At 34.7% G+C, this 398-nt stretch overlaps 1 protein-coding gene across 1 annotated transcript; it reads left to right on the forward strand.

Annotated features, from left to right (window-relative positions):
- On the forward strand, positions 1–398 carry OGAPHI_006558 (uncharacterized protein; the record flags this gene model as incomplete). Its single annotated transcript, XM_046207856.1, has 1 exon — positions 1–398. A coding segment is annotated over one exon (398 nt), but the record flags the coding sequence as incomplete, so codon positions are not given.

Raw genomic sequence — 398 nt, forward strand, 5'->3', positions numbered from 1 at the left:
ACTGACAAGCAAACAGAATATATACCTAAAAGATCACCAAATGTACTGCCGGCAAAATCCCAATTTACAAAGGAAAAACTACTACAGAACTTTGATAGCAGCTCCTCAGATGAAGAAGATACTATTTTAGGTGAAAAACAAAAAGATCAAAACCTGAGTGATTCTGAAAGCCTTGAAAACAATGATATTATGACCGACCAAAAGACTTCTGTCACTCCTTCCTCCGAATATAATGGTAGCGACAATGAGCATTCAGCAAGTATTAGTTTAAGATCATCACCCATTTCTAAACCAAGATGGAAATCCTCAAGTATGATATTACCTGCATATGTCAACAATTTGAAACAAAAAGTAGAGAATAAAAAACTTCAATTATCATCAGATTCTGACGATGAGGT

The sequence above is a fragment of the Ogataea philodendri genome (assembly GCF_020536065.1).
Source record: "Ogataea philodendri strain CBS6075 chromosome Unknown scaffold132, whole genome shotgun sequence".
In the NCBI taxonomy this organism is placed as follows: Eukaryota; Fungi; Ascomycota; class Pichiomycetes; order Pichiales; family Pichiaceae; genus Ogataea; species Ogataea philodendri.